The 21031-nt window shown below is 47.7% G+C and overlaps 2 protein-coding genes across 3 annotated transcripts; one reads left to right on the top strand and one right to left on the bottom strand.

Annotated features, from left to right (window-relative positions):
• Window positions 1–870: 870 nt before the first annotated feature.
• EMC6 (ER membrane protein complex subunit 6) lies at window positions 871–3464 on the bottom strand. Of its 2 annotated transcripts, none has more exons than XM_081172241.1 (2): window positions 3069–3464; window positions 871–1455 (listed from the first exon to the last, which is right to left on the bottom strand). In XM_081172241.1, exon 2 carries the CDS (start codon window positions 1409–1411, stop codon window positions 1076–1078), a length of 336 nt encoding a protein of 111 aa, XP_081028367.1. In that variant the 5' UTR covers window positions 1412–1455; window positions 3069–3464; the 3' UTR covers window positions 871–1075. The 2 variants fall into 2 exon arrangements, with proteins under 2 accessions (XP_081028367.1, XP_081028368.1); XM_081172242.1 differs by lacking the exon at window positions 3069–3464 and adding an exon at window positions 2708–2857.
• Window positions 3465–4578: 1114 nt separating this feature from the next.
• TAX1BP3 (Tax1 binding protein 3) lies at window positions 4579–20789 on the top strand. The gene is made up of 4 exons (XM_081172239.1): window positions 4579–4738; window positions 15696–15815; window positions 17272–17349; window positions 18669–20789. The coding sequence occupies exons 1-4, from the start codon at window positions 4700–4702 to the stop codon at window positions 18804–18806; spliced, it is 375 nt and encodes a 124-aa protein (XP_081028365.1). The 5' UTR covers window positions 4579–4699; the 3' UTR covers window positions 18807–20789.
• The last annotated feature ends 242 nt before the right edge of the window (window positions 20790–21031 follow it).

The following is a 21031-nucleotide window of genomic DNA, read 5'->3' as shown; positions in this document are numbered from 1 at the left end:
CACAGCCTTGTCCCCTGACGCATCTCATGAAGGGTGCTGTGGCGGGGCTGGCTTTCCTCACAAAAGCAAGCTGTTGCGATGACACCCCAGCGCTCCTGGGTTCAGGGAACACCCTTAACGGGACTGCTAAGGTAGGGCTGGGAGACGGTCTTCAGCCCCAGGGGCACAATCCCACCTGCATTCCATTGGTGGGCGGGGCCAGAAGCAAAAGTGGGCAGGGCAAGGAATGCAAATTTTGCCTTTGCACAGTAGGCTAGTTTCCACCACCCTGCTTTCCTATCCTCCCACCCTGATGAGCAGGATCAGAGTTCAAGGATACATTTCCAGCCCAGCAAAAACATGAAAGGACGGTGTGGAGCAGGGCCGGTTAGGGATGTGAGTTGCAGAGAGTTATGAGAACTGCTAGGTTGGCAGGAGCAACGGGAGCTCACCCTGTTGCGGGGATTCGAACCGCCGACCTTCTGATCGGCATGCCCTAGGCTCTGTGGTTTAACCCACAGCGCCATCCACGTCCCTAGGTTGGTGGTAGGTGGAGCCAAAAGGGAAAGTGGATGGAGCAGTGCATTTAATTTTGCCTTTCTACAGGGAGCTAGTTTTCTACACCCACACCTCTCTCCATCCAGGCAAGCAAAGGCACGATCAGAGCTCAAGGACACATTCCCAGCCAGATGAAAATACTAAAGGAGGGTGTGAAACTGGCCCAGTAAGGAGTACAGCTGGAGAAAGCGTATGGCCAGAGGAGAGTTCTGATGGCCAGACAAACAGGTTTTGAGGGCCACATTCTATACCTGGCTCAAATGAACAAATACAATACAATAAAACCGCGACTGAAAGAAAGGCATAGAAGGAGCACGATTTTCTCATCACACCTTCTTAGGGATTTCACATTTTGTTTAATTGGCAGGGTTTTACAGGCTTGTTTCCCGACAGAAGTTACTGGCAGGGTTAAGCAGCACAAGCAACGGATCAACAGCCCCAGACGTCTGGCCCAGGAAACAAGGTGACCATTTCCCCCAAAGTCCTGTCACTCCACGAGAACCGTTCTAACTCGGCGCTTCTCCTCTTCCGCCCTCCCCTAGTAAACATGTACCATGCCATAGAGGAAAGTCCAGAAGAGGACATATGTGAAGAGACCCCCGATCAGCCCTCCGGTGAAAAGGGGCCTTCGGGATTTAAAGTACTTGCTCCACCGCCGCCCGGCTTTCAGCACCAGGAGGATGGAGAGGAGGGCGGAGGCCAGGAAGTAGAAGATGAAGCCGTGAAGGCCGGTCAGGCCCAGGATCCCAGCGGTCGCTCCCGAGAGGGCAGAGACTGACGTCCGGCAGTAATCCAAAATGGCTGCGTTTCCTCGGACGGCGGCTTCACTGATGAACTGGGGGCCTTCCCGCTTGGCGATCACGGCATTGGCCATGGCTGCGATCCAGATCCGAGCGCCACCGCTCACTTACTGCACTCCTGTGTAAAGAAGAGCAGGAAATATTGATTAGTCAGGAAACACCAGGCGGTACCATGCAGCAGTTTGACTTCACCCCCAGAGGCGCACTCCATTGTCTCTCAAGGCAGATGGATACTACTATTACATTCATACCACAAAACAGCTCTGTATAGGCAAGATTGCCCTTTCGCTCCCTGAATTAAAACAAAACCATATTGTCAGCTATGAGGTTCTGGCTGCAAATCACAAACCACTGGTTCATCATAACTGACTGAGAGTGCTTCTCATTCCTCTCCTAGGTTCTCTGCCCTCTTAGAAATGTAAGCACCAGCTGTAAGGGAGGGACATGTGCTCTGCCTGCACAAGGTCCCAGGTTTAGTCCTCCTGTTAAAAGGATCAGGTAGCTGATGATGGGGAAGACCCATGGTTGAGTTTCTGAAGAACCAATGCAATCCAGAATAAACAATAATGGTCTGATCAGGGCTGGGAGGACGCATGACCTTCTAGACATTGTTGAACTACAATGCCCATAATTCATGGCCATGCTTGCTGCAGGGAGCTGGAGTCCAACAAAATCAGTACGTTTCCAAGCACAATTCCAAGTGTTGGTGCTAACCTTTAAAGCCCTAAGCGGCCTCAGCCCAGTAGACCTGAAAGAGCGTCTCCACCCCCATCATTCAGACCGGACACTGAGGTCCAGCTCCGAGGAGGGCCTTCTGGCGGTTCCCTCACTGCAAGATGTGAGGTTACAGGGAACCAGGCAGAGGGCCTTCTCGGTGGTGGCACCCGCCCTGTGGAGTGAGATATCTGACTTTTAGAAAACATCTGAAGGCAGCCCTGTTTAGGGAAGTTTTTAATGTTTGATGTTTTATTGTATTTTTAAATATTTTGTTGGAAGCTGCCCAGAGTGGCTGGGGAAACCCAGCCAGATTGGCGGAGTATAAATAAATTATTATTATTATTGGCACCAGTTTCCAAGTTCCTGGACTGAACAGACAAATATGGCATGAGGTAGCTTTCCCTGTTCCTTTGGAAGGGGCTGTAGCTCAGTGGCAGGTTCAGTCCCTGCCTGGATGGCCAGAAAAGTCCCCTCTCTGAAACCCTAGAGGGCAGCCACCAGTAAGCCATATTGAGCTAGACGGGCCAACCGTCATCTCACTGTACGGCAGCTTCTCGTAAATTTATATAAGCCCTTTAATCAGAACCATGATGACTGGAAACTTGCTTTATTTGTCAGGGGAAAGGCTGCAGCAAAGCCTTCATATCCAGTACCTCCAAGCAAAGATGGGGAATGTTTCCCAGCCTGAAACCCTGTAGAGGCACAACTTTGTGGGGAAGGACAGCCTTGAAGCATAGACTGTATTCTGTATCCCGCAAAGCATGGTCATGATTGATTATTGCAAGCGAAATGACGCGGACGCCATCCCACAAGCCTCCCTCAGCACAACTCCTTTTGGTCCCCTCCACTGAAAGCCCGCCTCTGTCCCGCTCCGGGATGACGTCAGAGCCCCGGGTTATCGTGTCAGGGTCCTCTGCCATGATGTCTGAAATGAACGCCATGAGTGACCCATTCGGTTTCGAGAAAGAAGACCGCCGCCCCCTCCTCCCCGCGCACACCAAGAATCCTGCTTACCAGTTTTGGGTCGCCTTTTCCCCCCTCTCTAATGCCGACCGAAAAAGTCTTTCCCTTGCAACCGGCTTTACCGGAAGTGGGTAGGCGCCGCCATCTTACAGCAGAAAGGATGCTGGGAGCACGGGTGACGTCACCTTCAGCGCGCCGGGGCGTGACTCCGCCCCGCTTCTCACATGAGCCCCACGGGACTTGGCCACGGGGATAGTTTCGCGTGCCTTATTTGGAATTTCCGGTTTTGTTTGGATCTTCCGGCTTCTTTATGCCACACTTCCGGCGTCTTCACGCCACATTTCCGGTAACGTCCGTCGAAGTCGTTAAAGACGCCGTGGATACCATGGATATGATGCGAGCTAGAGCGACCGCTTCTTCGTAGACCGGATTTCCGGTCTGAATTTGGCGTGTAAGTTTCAGCGCTGAAAGCTGATTGGGTGGCCTTGTGCCAGTTACTATCCTACCTCACAAGGTTGTTGTGGAAAGTTGTTTGGAGATGTTTGTCGTGGGTTCATTAAAAAAAAAACCCAGACCGTTAAAATAACAGTCTAGTGAAATTAAAAAATTTCCTTCCAGTAGCACCTTAAAGACCAACTAAGTTAGTTCTTGGTATGAGCTTCTTCAGATACACTGAAACAGAAGTTGCCAGAGGTATATCTGAAGTATCTGAGGTATATTCTGAGGTATCTGAAGAAGTGTGCATGCACACGAAAGCTCATACCAAGAACTAACTTAGTTGGTCTCTAAGGTGCTACTGGAAGGAATTTTTTTATTTTGACTATGGCAGACCAACACGGCTACCTATCTGCAGTCTAGTGAAAGGAACTGAGAGAAGTTCCGTGGTCAGGTGAGGAGAGCGAGGGAGCGGGCTGAGGGGAGTGGGCGTGGCCTCTTGGTAGGCGGAGAGACGTTGCCGGCCGCGGGGGCGTGGCCACGAGTAGCGGCAGTTGGAAGGGGCGTGGCCCGGACGCGGGAGAGGCAAGGGCAAAAGAGGTCGCGAGGGGAATTGTGAGCGCGCGAAGAGGGGCGTGGCGACCGTTGGAGAGAGGGGCGTGGCCTGGGCTCGGGAGGGGGCGTGGCCAAACGAGGAGAGGCGTGGGCAAAAGAGGTCGCGAGGGCAAGTATGTGCGCACGAAGAGGGGCGTGGCGACCGTTGGAGGGGAGGGGCGCGGCCTATTGGAAGGCGAAGAGACATTTCAGGGGCGGGGCGGGGCCACGCATAGCGGCAGTTGGAAGGGGCGTGACCCGGCCGCGGGAGGGGGCGTGGCCAACCGAGGTCGCGAGGGCGAGTATGTGCGCGCGAAGAGGGGCGTGGCGACCGTTGGAGGGGCGTGGCGTGGCCCGGCCGCGGGAGGAGGCGCTCGGCCGCGGCGGAGGGGGCGTGGCCCATGGCGAGAGCGGCGCCGGGCAAGGGGCGTGTGCCGCCTCCGCCTCCGGCGCCGCGGCGGGCGCGTGAGCGACACGGGGCGTGGCGAGCGGGGGGCGAGGGCGTGGCCCTGGGCGTGTCCATCCCCCGAGGGGGCGTGTTCGTGGCCCGCCTGGGTCGGATCGGGCCGCTCTTCGCCTTTTGTTCCGTGGGAGGCGAGCGAGTGAGGTGCGGCTCCCGAGGCGGGAAGGCCGAGGCCAGGCCAGCGGGGGCCATGGCCTACATCCCCGGTCAGCCGGTCACGGCCGTGGTGGTGAGTGGAGGAGACGCCCTGCCCCCCCCCGGTGTGGGACCCCCAAAACCCAGCCCTTCCCCCCAGTTTCATTCTTCTCTACGGGGCAGGGGGCGGAATGGGAAAACCAAGGATTTGCTACAGTGATTAACGTTGCTTTAATCGTTTTGTAAACCGCTTTGGGGAAAAAACAGGCACAAGCGGCATGCAATTCTAATGGAAGAAATGTTGAATTTAAATCCGGATTTAAAATAAAACCCATCTGCTCTGGATGGGAAGAATGTGTTAATGCAGTAATAACAAACGTCACGCTCGTTGGTGGCGATTTGTTGCCCGCCCTTCACCCTGAGGGCCCAGGGCGGGTTGCAGCAATTAAAACAGCGCTAAAAAGAGTTTAAAACAGCTGACAGTCAGTGCCCCCGAGTACCTCCAGGAAAAAAGCACTGCTCACATTCACAGAAGTAGAGTGGGTTCTCAAAGCAGGCACGTCGAGTGTCAAAAGCTAAGGAAAATAGGTTTTGATGTATTAAAAGAAAAATGTAATAACGGTGGTGATAATTTATTAAATTGCTGATATATTAAAAACATACTATAATCTCCCTGAAATGCATAGTGGAAGGAAAAAGAGGGTGAGGGGGGCATTTTAGCCCATCCTGCCTCTTCACCTGCTTTTAAAAAAAATGCTGGGGATGGAAAATGGGCCTGAATGTGTGTGTAGAAAAATCAGCTATTTTGTTGCTCCTTTCCAACCCTAACTCTTTCTTGCCTCCTTTAATTTGAATGGATGCATACAATTGAATTGGAAGGGACCCCGAGGGTCATCTAGTCCAGCCCCCTGCAGTGCAGGAATCTCCGCTAATCGCATCCATGGCAGATTGCCATCCAACCTCTGCTTAAAAACCTCCAAGGAAGGAGAGTCTGCCACCTCTCATGGGAGGTTTTCCCCACTGTTATTCTACTCTTTGGCTGCTCTCTTGGAAATGCTGCCAGAACATCTTAGTGGTTGCTTAATTTCAATGGGCTTGCTGATTACTGTTGGATATAACCCATTGTGCAAATATGTGTATGAACTTCACATATAATTTATGTGTATTCATAAAAATAGCAGTGAAGATTGTTTTTATTCCTAAAGCACTTTGACCTTTCCTATAATTGAATCTCAGATAGACGTTTACAAGGCACTGCACTTGAGAGTTTCGAAGACACTCTCCCTGCTTACAGTTTTATCTATGTGAGACAAAAAGGGACCATAGAAAGGGCTGTGGAAAGGCAAGCAAATTGAGGCACTGATTCTGGCCTAATAGGAATCCTTGCAGTGACCTGGTGGGACGGTCACTGTGGGCGACATTTCTGGGCAAGGAAGAGGTGCCAAACGGCTGAATTTGTTCTCTGCTTCTGCTTTATTAGGAGGCTGCCCACAATTCTGTAGTCTCTTGAGGGATGTTTCCCTCTCTTGCTCTCTCCCCTTATTCCATTACCTCACTTACTTCATTTGTTCTTATCTCCCCTCCTTTCCCCTTCCAGATGCTGCTGAACTGCCACCTCCCATCATCCCTGACCGTTGGCCATGCTGGCCTATGGGAACTGCAGTTCTGCAACATCTGGCTGGCCCCAAAAGCCTGTTAAATCTCCTGCATTCAGGGGTCTTCCTCCAGCTGCTGAGCAGGGGTCTGGACTCCCAATCTCAAACCCTGCTGCATTCTTCCAACCCTACCAGTTGATCAGACCCCCATAATCTCAGAAGTGTTCCGGCTAAAAGTTCCAGAAGCCGTGTGTGTGTGTGTGTGTGTGTGTGTGTGTGTGTGTATGTGTGTGGCTCTTGCATTCCATGGATTTACTCCTTCCGGGAAAATTCCTCTCTTGCCCTGCCTGATGAGGGTCTTAAATCTCTCTCCCTCGCTTTGTGTCTCTCTTCTACTTCCAACCTTCCCCCACAATTGCAAATCTTTATGCTTTATCCTTACCTGGTTCCGCCTGCCCCACCCTCCAAACCTTGCCCTCCCTCTGGCCGCCAGTCTCCCCTAGATTAGATCTGTTCGGAGACTTCCGGTCGGTGCCAGCGCTTAATGGCGGTCCTACCTCCGAGCTCCGGAGAAGGACTGCTTCGCAAGTTCGGGTCTTACCCGCTACGGCAAGCGGGGGACCCCTAAAATCCCAGGCGCTGAAGCCTGAGAACAAGGAGACTCGGTGGGCACCTTCGCGCCCCCCGGTACCGTGAAAGAGCCTTTTTAAAGGCTACGGATCGACATCGGGAGTGAGCGCGGTGCTGAGAGTCGCTACCCAGCCTGCGAAGTGAAGCCGCGTCGCCATAAGCGGAGAGCGCCGATTCCTTCCTGAAAAGAAACTCGGACTGATTCCCCGTGAGTAAGAACTGAAAAATAACTGGGACTTTTCTTAATTTTAAAAATTGGGCTAAAAACGGGGGAGATTTAAACAAAGGAAGTCTGCCTCCCCCCGACCGCATGAAAGTGAAAGCAACGGAGTTCTAAACCTGCATCCGTTTAAATTCGTCCTTTGATCAGCTAAACCGGACATTTAAACCTTTGATCTCCCCTCTAGCAAGCAGGGCAGAGGGGAGGCGAATTTGACCATTAACTGCATGACTTATTTGAAGGAAAAAACCTCTGCTATCTCATCTACTTGAAAGTCTGAAACGGTCTGCCTTCTTAGTACATTGAGCTGACTTTTCCCTGTGAAGTGACATCTTGATACAAAGTTTCCACAGTGCCTGACTTTTGTACATTTTAAGAAGAAACAGTATAAACAGTATACTGGGCAACTGTGGCAATTGGAAGCTATAAGACTTTAGTAACATTGATTTTGACTGGGTTAATCTCCTTTCTTTCTACATCTTGGATGCTCTCCTTTGTTCATGTATTTTGAAATTTCCTTCTATGGCCATTTTGATTTGCTCCCTCTAGAGGATAAAGTGAAGTCCAGCACGGCCTAAGACAGGGGAATTTTCCAAGGGAGAATAAATCCCGTGGGAATTGACCTTGACATGAGTGGGCCACAAGAAGAGATAACTACAAGAGCCAAGACCAAGCAACAACAACAGCAACAGCTGCAGCTGCAACAAGCAAAGAGAAGAGGTTCGATTTTAGGCGTAACAGCCGGACTAGCTGGAACAACAGGACAGGACAAAGGAGCAGCCGTTTCTATGGAAGCTGTGACAGAAGCTCTGCTCAAGATAAACCAGACTCTGGAGTCTTTGACAAAACAGACTTCAGAGAACACACAAAAATTAACAGAAATATCAACAAGATTAAACCAGAATACAGAATCTATAAATAAATTGGTCGAGGAAAATGCCACCACGCGTCAAATTGCCGAAGAGGCCAAAGCCACAGCTGGAGAGACGCAGGAGAAATTAGAGCCACTTGCCAAGAAGGTCTATGAGCATGATGCAACCCTGGCCTTGTGGGAGTTACAGAGGAAAGAGAGAAACTTAAAATTAAGACTGATTCCGGAGAATGAAAGTGACAACCTTGTGGAATATTTGACACGGGAGTTTGCGGATTGCTGGGACCTGGAGGAAGACGATTTCAAAATCACAACTGCTTTTAGACTCGGCAAAAAGCAAGATAGAAAGACACCAAGAGATTGTTTGATCACACTCAGATCTAAGGAGGAAAGAGATAAAATTTTAGGACTACACTTTGGAAAAGCCCTCCAAATTGGAAATTCAGCAGTACAGATCTTTAAAGACATACCAAAATATATCCTGGACTTAAGAAACTTCTACAAGGATTTGGTGCTTTTGTTAAAGAAAAATCAGATCCGCTTCAGGTGGGAATTCCCACAAGGACTGTCATTCGACTACAAGGCAAAGAAAGTGAAAATAAAGACAATTCAAGATAAAGACAAATTTCTGGCAAGATATCAGGAGGACCTACAGAAGGGGACTGTGGACGTACTTGCAGAACAGAGGAGAGCACTGGATATCCTGAGTCTCTCGTTTGGACAAAAACCACCACCGTCAGAAGAAGAGCAACAACTTGGAGCTGTTGGAGGAGCCCTAAGAAAATAACAAGATGGCTCTGCAATTCCTTAGTTGGAATTGTAATGGACTGAATGGGCCTTTGAAGAGAAGACAAGTATTTCATATTTTGAACAGAGAACAATTGGATTTGATATGTTTACAAGAAACTCACATAACTAGAGCCCACAGGAGATTACTCACAAATAAAAGGTTAGGACAAGAATTTGTCTCATCAGACAAAGTTAAGAAGAGGGGAGTGGTAATATATGTGAAGGAGAAATGGGCTCCAAAAATGATATTTAAAGATGATCAAGGGAGATATCTGGCTGTGGAGATACAAGTACAAGGAGAAAAATTTTTAGTTGTTGGAATTTATGCACCAAATGAAGGCAAATCTGACTTCTTTAAGAGACTTCATGAAACTTTGACGGACTATCTGGATTACAATATGATAATCATGGGAGACATGAATGGCGTGGTCTCCACTAACATGGACAAGGCACAAAGACTAACAGTTACTAAAGAAGGGAGACTCCCTAAGACTTTTTTCGAAATGACAGAAAACATGGACTTGATAGACATTTGGAGAACAAGGAACCCTCTGGAGAGAGAGGGAACCTTTTTCTCCCAAGCAATGATGACCTGGACCAGAATTGACCAAATCTGGGTTACTAGTGGACTGGCTCCAAAGATTAAGAAAGTGGAAATCTGCCCAAAAACTTGCTCCGACCATAACGCCGTGAAGATGGAGATGAAACTCACAATAACTGGTCAATTTAGATGGAGAATGAATGACACCCTCTTTCGAGACAAGGAGATTCTTACGAAGGCCCAAAAGACCCTAAAAGACTATTTTGAAATAAATTTGAGGACCGACGTGGAGAAAAGAGTGATCTGGGACGCAAGTAAAGCGGTTATGAGAGGATTTTTGATTCAACAAAATTCAATAAAGAGGAAAAAACAAAATGAGAAAAAAGAGAAGATCTTGGAAATGATAAAGGAAGGAGAGAGGAAATTGAGAACAAAACCAAAGTCTCAGGACATTTTAAGAGAGATCAAGTTATATCAAACTCAATATATGGAGTTGATGAACCAAGAGATTGAATGGAAGATAAAGCAAATGAAGCAAAAGACTTTTGAATCAGCAAATAAATGTGGCAAACTTTTGGCATGGCAATTGAAGAAAAGGCAGAAACTAAATACAGTTACAAGCCTAGAGGTTGATGGAAAGAGTATATCTAAACCTAATGAAATTAGAAATTGCTTTCTAAGTTATTTCAAAAAACTTTATACCCAAGGCCCGCAAAATGAAGAAGATATAGACAAATTCCTTGGAAGATATGGATTACAAAATATCTCTCAGCAAAGTAAGATGGACTTGAACCAGAGAATCTCAGAACAAGAGATAGAGGCTGCCATTCAGAATATGCAATTGGGCAAATCTCCGGGACCAGATGGACTGACTTCTAGATACTACAAATCGCTGAAGGAATGGTTGATTCAACCATTAAGAGAAGTTTGTAATGAGATACTTGAAGGAAAAAGGGCACCTGAATCGTGGAAAGAGGCATATATTTCACTCATACCAAAGTCAGAGACTGAAAAGACCCAACTCAAGAACTACCGCCCGATATCACTCCTTAATGTGGATTACAAAATTTTTGCAGACATTTTGGCAAAAAGATTTAAAAGAGTTTTGATGGAGAAGATTCATAAAGACCAAGCAGGCTTTCTCCCTAAAAGACACCTAGCGGACAATGTAAGGAATGTAATAGACATTTTGGAAAAGCTGGAGGTGAATATAAACACTAAAGCAGTATTGATCTTTGTGGACGCGGAGAAAGCCTTTGATAATATCTCTTGGAGTTTTATGAGGAAGAATCTTCATGGGATGGGGGTAGGCCAGGGTTTTGAGAATGGTATGGCTGCAATATATTCCGAACAAAAAGCTAAGTTGATTGTAAATAATGTTGTGACTGAGGAACTTAAGATAGAAAAAGGAACTCGGCAGGGGTGCCCAATTTCCCCATTACTTTTCATTTCGGTTCTGGAGGTGTTGCTGAATATGATAAGAAATGACCAGCAGGTCAAAGGTGTGCAGGTCGGAGCTAAACACTACAAGTTAAGAGCGTATGCAGATGACCTAGTATTGACTTTGCAAGAGCCAAACACTAGTACGAAAAGGGTTTTAGAAATAATTCAACAATTTGGCCAGGTGGCCGGATTTAAGTTGAATAAGCAAAAAACTAAAGTCTTAGGGAAAAACCTAACAGACATGGAAAAGGAGAAATTTCAGGAGGAAACAGGTTTGACAGTGGTTAAGAAAGTCAAATACCTAGGGGTTTATTTAACACCTAAGAATGTTAATTTGTATAAGGACAATTATGAAAAATGTTGGTCAGAGATTAAAAAAGATCTAGAAATATGGTCAAATCTGAAACTGTCAATGTTAGGCCGAATTGCAGTAATTAAAATGAATGTATTGCCTAGAATGTTATTTTTGTTTCAGACCTTGCAGATTCTTGATAAGATGGAATGTTTTAAGAGGTGGCACAAAGACATTTCGAAATTTGTCTGGCAGGGCAAAAAGCCCCGAATTAAATTTAAAATACTGACTGACGCTAAAGAAAGAGGGGGTTTTGCCCTGCCGGACTTAAAATTGTACTATGAGGCAGCAGCGTTTTGCTGGCTGAAAGAATGGATGCTCCTCGAGAATACAGACATCTTGGATCTGGAAGGCTTCAATAATGCTTTTGGTTGGCATGCATATCTTTGGTATGACAAGGTTAACAGTACCTTTAAAAATCATATTGTTAGAAAAGCATTATTTAATGTCTGGATAAGATACAAAGACTTATTGGAAAATAAAACCCCTAGATGGGTGTCACCAGTGGAGGCTAAAGCAGTGAAGAAACTCAATATGGAGGTCGGATGGCCGAAGTATTGGGAAATTTTAGAACAGGATGGAGACAAGGTTAAACTACAAAGTCAGGAGAAACTGAAGCACAAAGTAGAAAATTGGTTTCAATATCGCCAAATAATGGAAATTTTTAAACAGGATAGGAAAATCGGTTTCCAAGTGGAGAAATCAAAACTAGAGACCGAACTGCTAGAACCCAATACTAAGAATTTATCTAGAATGTATAACTTGCTGTTGAAATGGAACACACAGGATGAAACAGTTAAATCTGCTATGATTAAGTGGGCGCAGGATGTTGGACACAACATTATGTCAGATGACTGGGAATGGTTATGGAACACCGGTATCAAATTTACGGCATGTAATGCCGTAAAGGAAAACATTATGAAAATGGTATACAGGTGGTACATGACCCCAGTCAAGCTGGCAAAAATCTATCATTTGCCCGATAATAAATGTTGGAAATGTAAAGAGACTGAAGGTACTTTTTACCACCTTTGGTGGACATGCCCGAAGATAAAGGCCTTCTGGGAAATGATCTATAATGAAATGAAAAAGGTACTTAAATGTACATTTTCTAAAAAACCAGAGGCCTTTCTCTTGGGCATTGTCGGCCAATTGGTGACAAAGAAAGATAGAAATTTCTTTATGTATGCCACAACAGCAGCAAGAATACTCATCGCAAAGTACTGGAAGACACAAGATTTACCTACTCTGGAAGAATGGCAGATGAAAGTGATGGACTACATGACACTGGCTGAGATGACAGGCAGAATCCGTGACCAACGTAAAGAGATGGTGGAAGAAGAATGGAAAAAATTTAAGAGCTATCTTAAGGACTACTATAAACTCAACGAATGTTAAAATGTTGTGGTTACTAGAAGTAACAGGGTACAGGGATACAAGGTTAGATAATAAAGGAGGACTAAGATGACAGAGATTAGAAAGTAACAACTGGGAGTTGCTAGTTCAAATATGGACACCGGGATGCAGAGAGGGGGGGTATGGGGAAGTCCAAGAAAAGAGGTTTATGAAAATATCTTTGAAAGTATTTTGTATGTTTGTTTTGTTTTGTGTTTGTTTGTTCTTTTTAAAAAATGCTGTAAAACCAATAAAAATTTATTAAAAAAAAAAAATAGATTAGATCTGTTCGATTCCATCTGATCGGTTCAGTCTCCTTTGGGAGTGGTTGGTGATTCATGGCTGGTTGAGCAAATAGCTGGGAGGAGTGAAAAATGCTCTTTTTGTGGTCAGGGCACTGAATAAGCATAACGTGTATGTGTGTGTTTTGTTGCTGACTGGTACAGGAAGAGAGAGAACCCTCAGGGCAGCCTGGCCCATAACCTGCTACCTCCACCATACAGAGCAAACCGTAGTCTGTGTCTGATCACAAGAGTAACACCCTCTCCTTAGCCTAAGGTCTGGGGTGTTTGATGAGTATACCTTGACAGGAATCCTGGGAAAAGACATGGATGAGTCAATAATGTCTTGTCTAGCCTGAGTGCTTACAAGTCCAGTGGTGATTTTTTAAAAAAACAAAACGGTGAATGGCACAGACTGGTAGAGTATGGGTGTGGTGGGGAATGTTTGGCCCTGGAAATCCCATTTCCCAAAGAATGGGGCAGCTGTGAAGTTCAGGGAACGGCTTTTAAATGCGTACAAAGCAGAAAATTTGTGGACCCTTCTTCCCTAACCTGGTGCCCTCTGGAGGTTTTGGAGTATCGCTCCCAACAGCCCCTAGTCCAGAACATCTGGAGGGAAACAGCTTGGAGAAGTCCGTAGTAGGCATGTGGTGTATCTCCTGATCATGTGGAACAGAACAGTGGAAGGAAGGGTTTGAAAAGATGAGGTTTGCTGAAAACTGGCACTTGTTCATTGCATTTATGTCCCCCCTTTCCTCAGGGCAGTGTAGGTGAAATGGGGTGCACAATGGCCCCGTGTGGTCGATTAAGATGAGAATGCGAGAGGGGCTCGCCCAAGGTCACCCAGTGAATGGAGATTGCAACCCAAGCCTTGTTGGTCTGACATTTTGCACTGCTACACCCCACTGAGCTCACAGAGAGCGAGCGCATTAGTCATGCATCATAAGAATTTGGGGTGTGGAAGGGATACCAGTGGCGAAAGCACTGGAAAGAGTCTTTCTGATTGCTTTTCAAACAGGCCGTGAATGCTGTCTGAAAGTGCTAAAGATGGAGAGAGCATGGCATTATCTTATCTCATGGCATGAAGCAATCCAGAAATAACAGTCATAAGAGGCAGGGTGAGGCTTGTTCCCAGAAGTCAAGTGCAATTCTACCCAGATTTACTTGGAAGTCTGTGTCGTTTGGTTTAGTGAGGCTTCACCCCTCCAAGTAAGGATGCATAGTAAGCATTGCAGCCTAAAGCTCAGCATTGGCCCAGGTCTTTGTGTTTTTGCACCCCCTTCCCCTAAACATCTGGGTTCCTCTGTCCCCTACAAGGTAGTCCTCCAGATGTTATTGGGCTCCAGGCATGCCTGACCATTGGCTGAAGGGTTTTGGAGTCCGACAACGCTGCTCTTTTCTACAATTCCCCTCTCTACTCCAGGAATCAAATTCTTTATTGTCAGGGGCAGGGAACGCGTGACTCTCCAGATGTTGCCAGATCAGAACTTCCATCTCCCTTGGTGTTTGGGGGCGCCACAGTTAGCCACTCCTGCCATAACGGATCTGGGATTCCTCCGCTCTGAGGGTAGCAAAGCTGTGACCCTTAGGGAGTGTGGTATCGACTTCTCTCAGCCAGCATGACCATGGGGTCAGGAATGATGGGCAGGACAGCCCAATGCCATCAGGAGCGGCTCAAGTTCAGCCACCCCTGCTCAGCTCTGTGATCGTGAGAGAGAAACGCTGACCGTTTTCATTTTAAAACTGAAATTGACTTGTTCCCTGAAGGCAGGAGAGTGAGCCCACTTGGCTTTAGACCTGTCCGATAAAAATGCCAAGTGATGGTGCCGTTTCATCCCCTCTAACCTTTTGTCCATCTCACGAGGCAGCGAGCCACTTAGCGCTATCTCTGGAGTCACTGCTGCCATTCTGCCTTGTTTGGCTGTCTTCCCTTTGGTCTCTCTCGCCTTTTATCTCTCTCCTTCTGAAAATGCTTTTCTCTCTCCCCCCCCCCCACAATGAGCTCATAACCCCCGTCTCCAATAAAAGGGTGCTTGTTTACACGGGTGAAATCCGATGCTTCCCCTCATTTCAGAACTGGCCGTTCTTGACCCCCGAGGAAATGATCTTGGATAGAAAGAATGGGAGCAAGGCACGCTCTGGGAAGATGGGGGCTTTTTGTTTCCAAAAATCCCTGCGGCCCAAGCCTTGGCAGATTACCCTAATCTTTACCCTAAACTACTGCCCTTCCGTAAAAGTATTTCCCTTTTTCCATGGTCTGTTTTTCCTTCCAACCCTCCTTTCTCAAATTGCTCCCCTGCCATCCCCTGTGTTAGAGCATTTGGTCCAATCCAGCAGGGCTCTTCTGAGCTGTCTGTCTCTCCTTTCTGCTCCCTCTGTGACACAAGGGCAGGTCAACCAATCACTGCTGAGGGCTCCTCTGCCCCCACCAAATCCCACGCTGGGCTCAGATGAAGCTGCTTTGGTTTAGAAAAACGCATAGCTGGCTCAGTTGCTCTTTGTAGTTAAGGATGGGATAGAGAGAAAAATTCTTCTGCTTTTTTTGGGGGGGGCAGATGGGAAGCAGGGCTTTGTGAAGAGCAGATGGTGGTTTTGTGCAAGATGTTGTGTCTGGCAGTACAACAGCAAAGGCCTTTATACTGTGACACACAACCTCCTATTGAGACACCCACCCACCCCTTTTGCAGTTTCAGAACCCTTCTCCCTTTCTGAACCAAGCAGGATGTGACCCATGGTGTCATTGCATGCTTGCCATATGTCTCTTTTTGAAATAAAGGCCTTCTTGGCTCCAGATTGCTGGACAAGAGCACCTCTTTGTCCTTTATCAAGCGTCTCACAAAAGCCAGAATGGATGAATCCCAAGCCGCAGGGGTGTACGAGGGCCTGCGAAGAACCCTCGCATTTCACACGACTTGCCTCTCCCTTTCCTTTCAGCAAAGGGTCGAAATCCACAAGCTCCGCCAGGGAGAAAACCTGATCCTGGGCTTCAGCATTGGAGGCGGCATTGACCAGGACCCCACGCAGAATCCCTTCTCGGAGGACAAGACTGACAAGGTCAGTATCTCAAAGGCCTTAAAAGGCGACTGGGCTGGGCTGGTTTCGTGTAGGTCTGGCCTTGGCGTGATTTGAGCAGCAGAGTTTGGCTGGATCCTGATTGCGTCCCAAAATGCCTCTGTTGCTGTTGCTCAAATCCACCCTGAAAAGATCACTCTTGGTCCAGAGCCAGGCTGATCATGCAGGGAGCTTTTTTGAGGGGGTGGCAATTTCTACATTCTGTAGAGAAGACTCTGGCAGTGTAACAGGAGACTTCCGGGCATGCCAACTCTTGTCTGTTTGATTGGCTTTTTTGGAGCAGACTGGTCAAGATCCACTCACCTGGCCTGTTCTTGAGAAAGAAGACATCTCCCCAGGCAACCAGACAGGAAAGGCCTGGGGGAACCTTTGTCTTCCCCACTTGTGATGTGGAAGAAGGAAATGGCAATTGCTCCTTTTTCTTTTATGCCACAAGTGTAGCTGGGTATGTGTAGACAACGGATGGACTATTTCAATGTGGACTAGGAACTTGCAGGGTTGTTTGGGCTTGTGCAATCAAAATACTCAGTTGATGGAGCTTACAAAAGCCCTGGTACGGGGGTGGCCAGGTGGCTCTGAGTATGCCAGTGTGGTGTAGTGGTTAAGAGCGGTAGCCACGTAATCTGGGAAACCGGGTTCGTGTCTCCGCTCCTCCACCTGCAGCTGCTGGGTGACCTTGGGCCAGTCACACTTCTGTGAAGTCTCTCAGTCCCACTCACCTCACAGAGTGTTTGTTGTGGGGGAGGAAGGGAAAGGAGAATGTTAGCCGCTTTGAGACTCCTGAAGGGGAGTGAAAGGTGGGATATCAAATCCAAACTCTTCTTCTTCTCTTCTTCTATGAACAAGCAGGGAGGACAGAGGATTTGGCCCTGGCTTTTATAAACTAGATCTCTCTGTAGTGTTTGCTTACTCTTGTGCAGGCCCGTCTGGAGGGTGGCTGTTTGGAGTTGCTTAGCAGAGATTCCACTGGATGAAGCTTTCCTCTCTTCACAGAGGTGCCTCCCAGAAGCAATAAACCAAAGGGATCTTTCTCAGACACCCTTACTTCTGGGCAATCTTCTGAGAGCCAATTTCTGCATTCAGTCAAGCATCCCTCTCTACCCTCCATCCAGACAGGCAGGATCAGAGTTCAAGGGCACATTTTCACCCAGGCAAAAGCCCGCAAGGAGCTGGTGAGGGTTGTGGCCTGGGGAAGAGTCCTGAGTGCCTGATCGAGAAGTATGGAGGGCTGCATCTGGCTCCTGAAGGTTTCCCACCGGTGAACGAAGTCATCTAGAGCCGATCATGCAAGTGGATCAGGGCCTTGTCACAAAATGAGCCTGGAACTACCTCCCCACCTCCAGTTTTCATTTCATATGCATGTCCAGTGAGGGACCCGGCCAACTCCTGAGACCTCCGTGGTGGTATCTTTATGCAGTCCGTCTTTTTCTCCTCTCAGGGCATTTATGTGACCAGAGTGACGGAAGGTGGCCCCGCCGAAGTGGCTGGCCTCCAGGTCGGAGACAAGATCATGCAGGTAAATCCCAGAATGGTTTAAGAAGCAGCAGGGGGGTGTCCCATTATTTCTTCCACTGCCAGGCTTTCCAGGTACTAGTTTTCCCATTTAAAGTGTGAGAGGTTAGGCTGAGAGGTCGTGACTGGCACAGGGTGCTTCATGGATGAGTGGGGATTTGAACCCTGCTCTCTCAGGTGCAGGCCTAGCACCCTAACTGCTACACCACGCTAGTGACTCAGAATTAAAGCTTTAATCACTCCATCCTGTGAATTAAGTTGCTGAAGACCTTCCTTACGAGGCAAAACAAAAACACAGAAAGCTGCCTTATATATACTGAGTATATATCTAGCTCATTAATGTCTACACGGACTGGTAGCAGCTCTCCAGGGCTTCAGGCAGGGGGCTTCTCTGTCATTCCTGGAGACACTAGGGATTAAACACGGGACCTTCTGCATACAAAGCAGATGCTCAAACACAGCTGCTGTTTTATTATTTATTTAATTTATATCCCCCCTCTTCCTCACAAAGGAACCGCTAGAAACAAAACCAAGACTCCAGTCCTCATGATTCTTAATTAAGGGGTGATTTAAATAAGAAGCTGTCATATACTGATCATTTCTCCAGAGTTTCAGACATTTCCTCGCTCTATACCTGGAGATGAGCGATTGGACCTGTGACCTTCTAGATGCAGAGCAGATGCTTTTCTACTCAGCTACAACTCTTCCCCTGAATTTAGGGCTGTACGGGTTAGAAAAAAGTTGGAGGAGACATGTTAAAGGAGTCATGTTTAAAACTAGAACCCGTGAGATTATTGGACCAGGATTCAGAAAGCTCATTGCTGGATCTTGGGCCAGTCACTCACAGCCTTACGTGCCCTGCTGGGCTGTTGCAATGATAAATGGCAGCGCAAGAATCTTGAACACTACTTTGAGCTCCTCAGAGGAGAGATGGGATGCCAATGTAATAAAGAGCGGCATTGAGAATTCTAGCCTGATACTAACATCCACACTCACACCATGAAGCTTACTAGAAATCAGGCTGAGGGAAGCCGCAGAGTAAGATTAAAGCATTCTGTTCACTTCCACAAAGAATGTAGTGCTGGCCTTTTGTTTGGTTTTAGAAGCGTTTTCACCCAGATTTGTTGAGGTCTGTGGGTGATGGTTGTGGTGGTGAAACAGAACTTCCATGTGCAGGCAGAGACCACCCCTGGATGTGGGGCGTTAGGAACTGGCTCCCAGCTTCTGACTGCCAACACCCCTTGGCTGGCTGTCCTGGTGCTCCTGGTATGCTTTGAATTGGTGTTGGGCCTCTCCTCAAGCAACGCTGCAAATGTATTGCAGGTGAACGGCTGGGATATGACGATGGTGACCCACGACCAAGCCCGGAAGAGGCTGACCAAGAGGAACGAGGAAGTGGTCCGCCTCCTGGTGACCAGGCACTCCCTACAGAAAGCTGTGCGGGAGTCCATGATGTCCTAACCGTGCCATTGAGTTGGGGGGGGGGGAATGGATAATCTCAAATGGGGTGGGCAGGATGCTGATCAGGGACCACAGCCAGCTGGGCTTGGAAGACTGCTCCCCCCCCCCCTGAAGAAAATCCCTTCCACAAAGGAGGTGCCATCTTTGTTGAGAGACTCGCCCCTCTTTCGGTTGTACTAAAATGGCACCAGTGCAGTAGCAGTTTGACCTGGCAGGATCAGCAACTATGGATGGGCGTGGGGATCCTGTATTCCTTGCTTCCCCAGGTGTTGTTGGACTGATCCTTCAGCTGAGGCTGCTGGGAGCTGGAGTCAAGCAACATTTGGAGGGCTCCTGGTTCCCCACTCCAGTCCAGCAGGGGTCAAAGCAAGGTGCTCCCTTGGGTGGCGACATTGATACCAGCTGTGCAGGGAAATGTTTTGGCTTAAGGACCAACCCTTGTATATAACCTGCCCTGACCTTCTCTTGCACAAATGGACGGCATCCAGCTTCTCCTGATGAATTTCTCTTCCTAATGCTGGCTGAGTTCCAAGCCTAGAGAGCCTTCGCAATACAGCCAGGGGGAAGGAGTGGGGAGGGATATGGGGGTTGGGCAGGACAGTTTTACAAGCTCCAATACCTTAGCTCCTTTAGAGTGTTCTCTAACATAAAATGCGTCCTGGGAAGCTCTTTGTGGCTTAAACACCAAAGGTTCTTAAGACTTGTCATTTTGCAGAAAGCCCACATTTCAATTTTTATAGCAAAGGCATTCTTGTAAATAACCTTGTTCCCTCTGTATGTGTCCTCATTCTAGTTCTAAAGCTTAGGTTTAAGATAGCAAAAACAGCCCACAGGAGAGTCCAAGCCTACTCTTGAAACTTGGGATGCACGGATTAAGCTGAAACCTTCTGTTGTGCCAAAGCGCCGTATGTGAGTCCCCTTAAAACCTGTACGTGGCAGATTAGTGGCACCCTGGACTGGAAGTGCTGAACTGTAAAATGATGATAAATAACAATATAGGCCTTTTACGCTAGAGTTATTTTAGTCAGGGGTGGCTCACCTGTGGCCCCCTGGATTTCACTGGACTCCAGCTCCCATCATCCCTGACTCTTGGCTATGCTGCTGAAGGCAGCTGGGAGTTCAACTCCTCTGGGTGCCTGTGGGGGGGGGCACCAGTCTTGTAACTGGAAACCTCTACGATTCTCTTCCGTATTTATCTCCGTTGAGATCAGGGAGCCTGTTGCATTCCAACGCCCATCAGCCCTGCTCCAAGGGACGGGTCATAAGAGCTGGGGTCCCCCAAAAGGCCTGGAAGGTCACAGGTACCCCACTGCCACGCTAGGTCTTTTTCTGGGGCAGAAGCCTTAAATCATGCTTTGGGAGGGCTATCGCTCCCCCAGAATTGTCTTCCCATACCTGCTTGAGGGAACAGCTGCATTTGTGAAGTTTGTCCAAAGGGCAAGCGGTCTGGATCTTTTAGAGGGCTGAAGGCATCTCCCTGCCACACTCTTCCAGCGGTTTATCCTAGTACACCCATTTTGATTGATCTTGTATACGGCCTTTCTGGAATTTGCTTCCAATCACAGTTTTTGTATTAAAGGTAACGGTCCACAATACTTTTTTCTTTTTTTAAATCCACTGTAAATAAGCCCTTCTCTCTCCCTCCCCCGCAAAGTTTGTACCTCTAACTTATTTCAGTATATTACTGCTATTCCACTTTTGTGCTGATTTTACTTCAGTGATGTCAGCCTTCAAGCTGAAAAGAAGTTGCCAGTCTTGTCAAATACCACTAGATGCCTCTTAAATCACTGCATTTTGTACTTTGATGATGCCAAGGTAGTTTAGGGACTTCCTCTCTTTTGGCAGGCTTCTGTGAGGAAGCCTTGGCGGGGTGGGGAGGGGCTTGCATGTTCAACTGTTTCGTTTTTTTGTAAGGGAGGGGAGCAAGCAACTGTACAGCTCTGCTGTGTCTCATTTTACACAATAAAAGGAAGCTGGATTTTCTGTCTGGAATGTATTTCTGTCACTGCTTTCGTTGGCGTGTTAAGCGTTGGAGGACAAGAGCCAACTATGAAGAAGTGGTTCCACAAGCATTGCTTTGTTCTCACTGCAGGAGAATGGGAAGGCATATAAGTTGGGTGCCCTCCAACTCTTAGCAGCCACAGGCAGCATGGCCAATGATTCCTTCCACCCCTGATTTAGGCAACCACAGTGAACATGAGAAGGGCCTGCTGGAGGCTAATCCA

The sequence above is a fragment of the Podarcis bocagei genome, assembly GCF_964188305.1.
Source record: "Podarcis bocagei genome assembly, chromosome: 15".
NCBI lineage: Eukaryota > Metazoa > Chordata > Lepidosauria > Squamata > Lacertidae > Podarcis > Podarcis bocagei.
Note: the sequence above shows the minus strand (reverse complement) of the source record. Positions and strands in the feature narration are given on the sequence as shown.

Excerpts from the sequence above, each read along its gene's own strand:
- EMC6 (XM_081172241.1), bottom strand. The coding sequence starts at position 1,411 with ATGGCCAATGCCGTGATCGCCAAGCGGGAAGGCCCCCAGTTCATCAGT.
- TAX1BP3 (XM_081172239.1), top strand. The coding sequence starts at position 4,700 with ATGGCCTACATCCCCGGTCAGCCGGTCACGGCCGTGGTG. Across the intron at positions 15,816-17,271 it reads CGGAGGACAAGACTGACAAG|GGCATTTATGTGACCAGAGT; the intron begins GTCAGTATCTCA and ends TTCTCCTCTCAG. Across the intron at positions 17,350-18,668 it reads TCGGAGACAAGATCATGCAG|GTGAACGGCTGGGATATGAC; the intron begins GTAAATCCCAGA and ends AATGTATTGCAG.